General features: G+C 41.7%; 1 protein-coding gene across 1 annotated transcript in view; it reads right to left on the bottom strand.

Moving 5' to 3' along the window:
- psmd14 (proteasome 26S subunit, non-ATPase 14) overlaps nucleotides 1–1,254 on the bottom strand; it is a 6,417-nt gene extending 5,163 nt beyond the window's left edge. The window contains exons 1-4 of the mRNA XM_014003004.1: nucleotides 1,151–1,254; nucleotides 603–658; nucleotides 444–515; nucleotides 247–366 (exon numbers count right to left, since the gene is read on the bottom strand). Of these exons, the coding sequence (XP_013858458.1) occupies nucleotides 247–366; nucleotides 444–515; nucleotides 603–650 (240 nt within the window). The 5' untranslated portion in view covers nucleotides 651–658; nucleotides 1,151–1,254. The remainder of the gene's footprint in view (nucleotides 1–246; nucleotides 367–443; nucleotides 516–602; nucleotides 659–1,150) is intronic.
- Nucleotides 1,255–1,351: the final 97 nt, after the last annotated feature.

Here is a 1,351-nt window from a genome sequence, read left to right on the forward strand (position 1 = left end):
GTTTGAGGAGTTTAATTATTTGATTATTGTCAGAAATTAATAATTTTTTTTGAAAATAGGGGCAGACATGATTTTTTCTTCTTCTGCTACCTTTCATTTTATTTTCTTGTATTTTTTATGTGAACTAATAAAGTTAATAATAAAACGTCTGTGAATGTTTTCGTCCAGTAATTGTGAATTGGGTGTTTTATAAACTCAGCTCCAGTATTTTCCTGCTCAGGTCGAACCGAGGCGTTTGGTACGAACCGTTCCAGACTGAGGCATGGCGAACACGTCGATCACCCGCACCGTGTAGTCGTCCACGAACTCGCCCAGCATCAGCCCCATGACCTCCATCGGCACGCCGGCTCGGCCGTGCTTCAGCATCTGAGGAGGAGCGCAACAAACACGAGAACTCAAAACACCTGCCGATCCAAAACCAGCCCCTCCTGATGGTGGTTTACCTTCAGCAGGGCCAGGGAGGAGATGTAGACCTGCTCTGCTGTGTCCACGGCYGGTGCATCTGTGGGGGGTCCCTGCAGGGTCAAAGACCTCATCAGCAAATGATCTGTTCCGGCTATAAGTTACACTCTGATGACGTCATTGTCTGGACATTTATTTACCTGTCCCAGCCCCGGCATTCCACCCCCGAGCCTCAAGAGTCGGTCCATATTTAAATCTACAAACAGATTCATTATTAAACAGGTTTAGAATCATACAGTCATGTTGTGATGTTTAATAAACGGTTCAACTGATGAGTAGACACATCTGCTTTTAGTTTTATTTTAATTTAAAGGTTCACATGTTAGCTSAAGTCTGATAGTTCAGGTCTGTTTTGTCTCAAAACACAGCACTCATCTTCGCTAGCTAACCACAGCTCATTTTATCACAAACACGAAAGGTAAAAACATCAGTAAACACCAAGCAGATTATAAACACGATTCAGTTTATAAGTTAAGTTATTATAACATCCCCAAAAGTGATTTTTTTATCATCTTAAAATGGCTCGGTTTGTGCTGTCACCACAACTACATAGCTAGCATGCTAATGCTAACTTAGCTTGCTCAGTCTGTACAAAGACATAATAAAAGTATATTTATTTATTTTCTAATTTCATCAAACTAAATTTAATAAGAGCTTCTGGTTGTCTTAAAACAGAAACTCTACTCACCCGCTGTCAAATCTGTCTCTGAGTTTGGAAGATGTGTGTTTCTGCGYTCAGAAAGCTACAATGAATCAGCCCGAATCGTCTTCTGTTTGAAGCCACTTCCGGCGCGCCGATGACGTCACTGAACAGCTACAAGTTGCAGAAACTATCCACCAGAGGGCGCCACATCCTTCATTTATGAAACAAATCACCATGGTCGTTTAT

Source organism: Austrofundulus limnaeus, unplaced genomic scaffold (assembly GCF_001266775.1).
Source record: "Austrofundulus limnaeus strain Quisiro unplaced genomic scaffold, Austrofundulus_limnaeus-1.0 Scaffold16, whole genome shotgun sequence".
Lineage (NCBI taxonomy): Eukaryota > Metazoa > Chordata > Actinopteri > Cyprinodontiformes > Rivulidae > Austrofundulus > Austrofundulus limnaeus.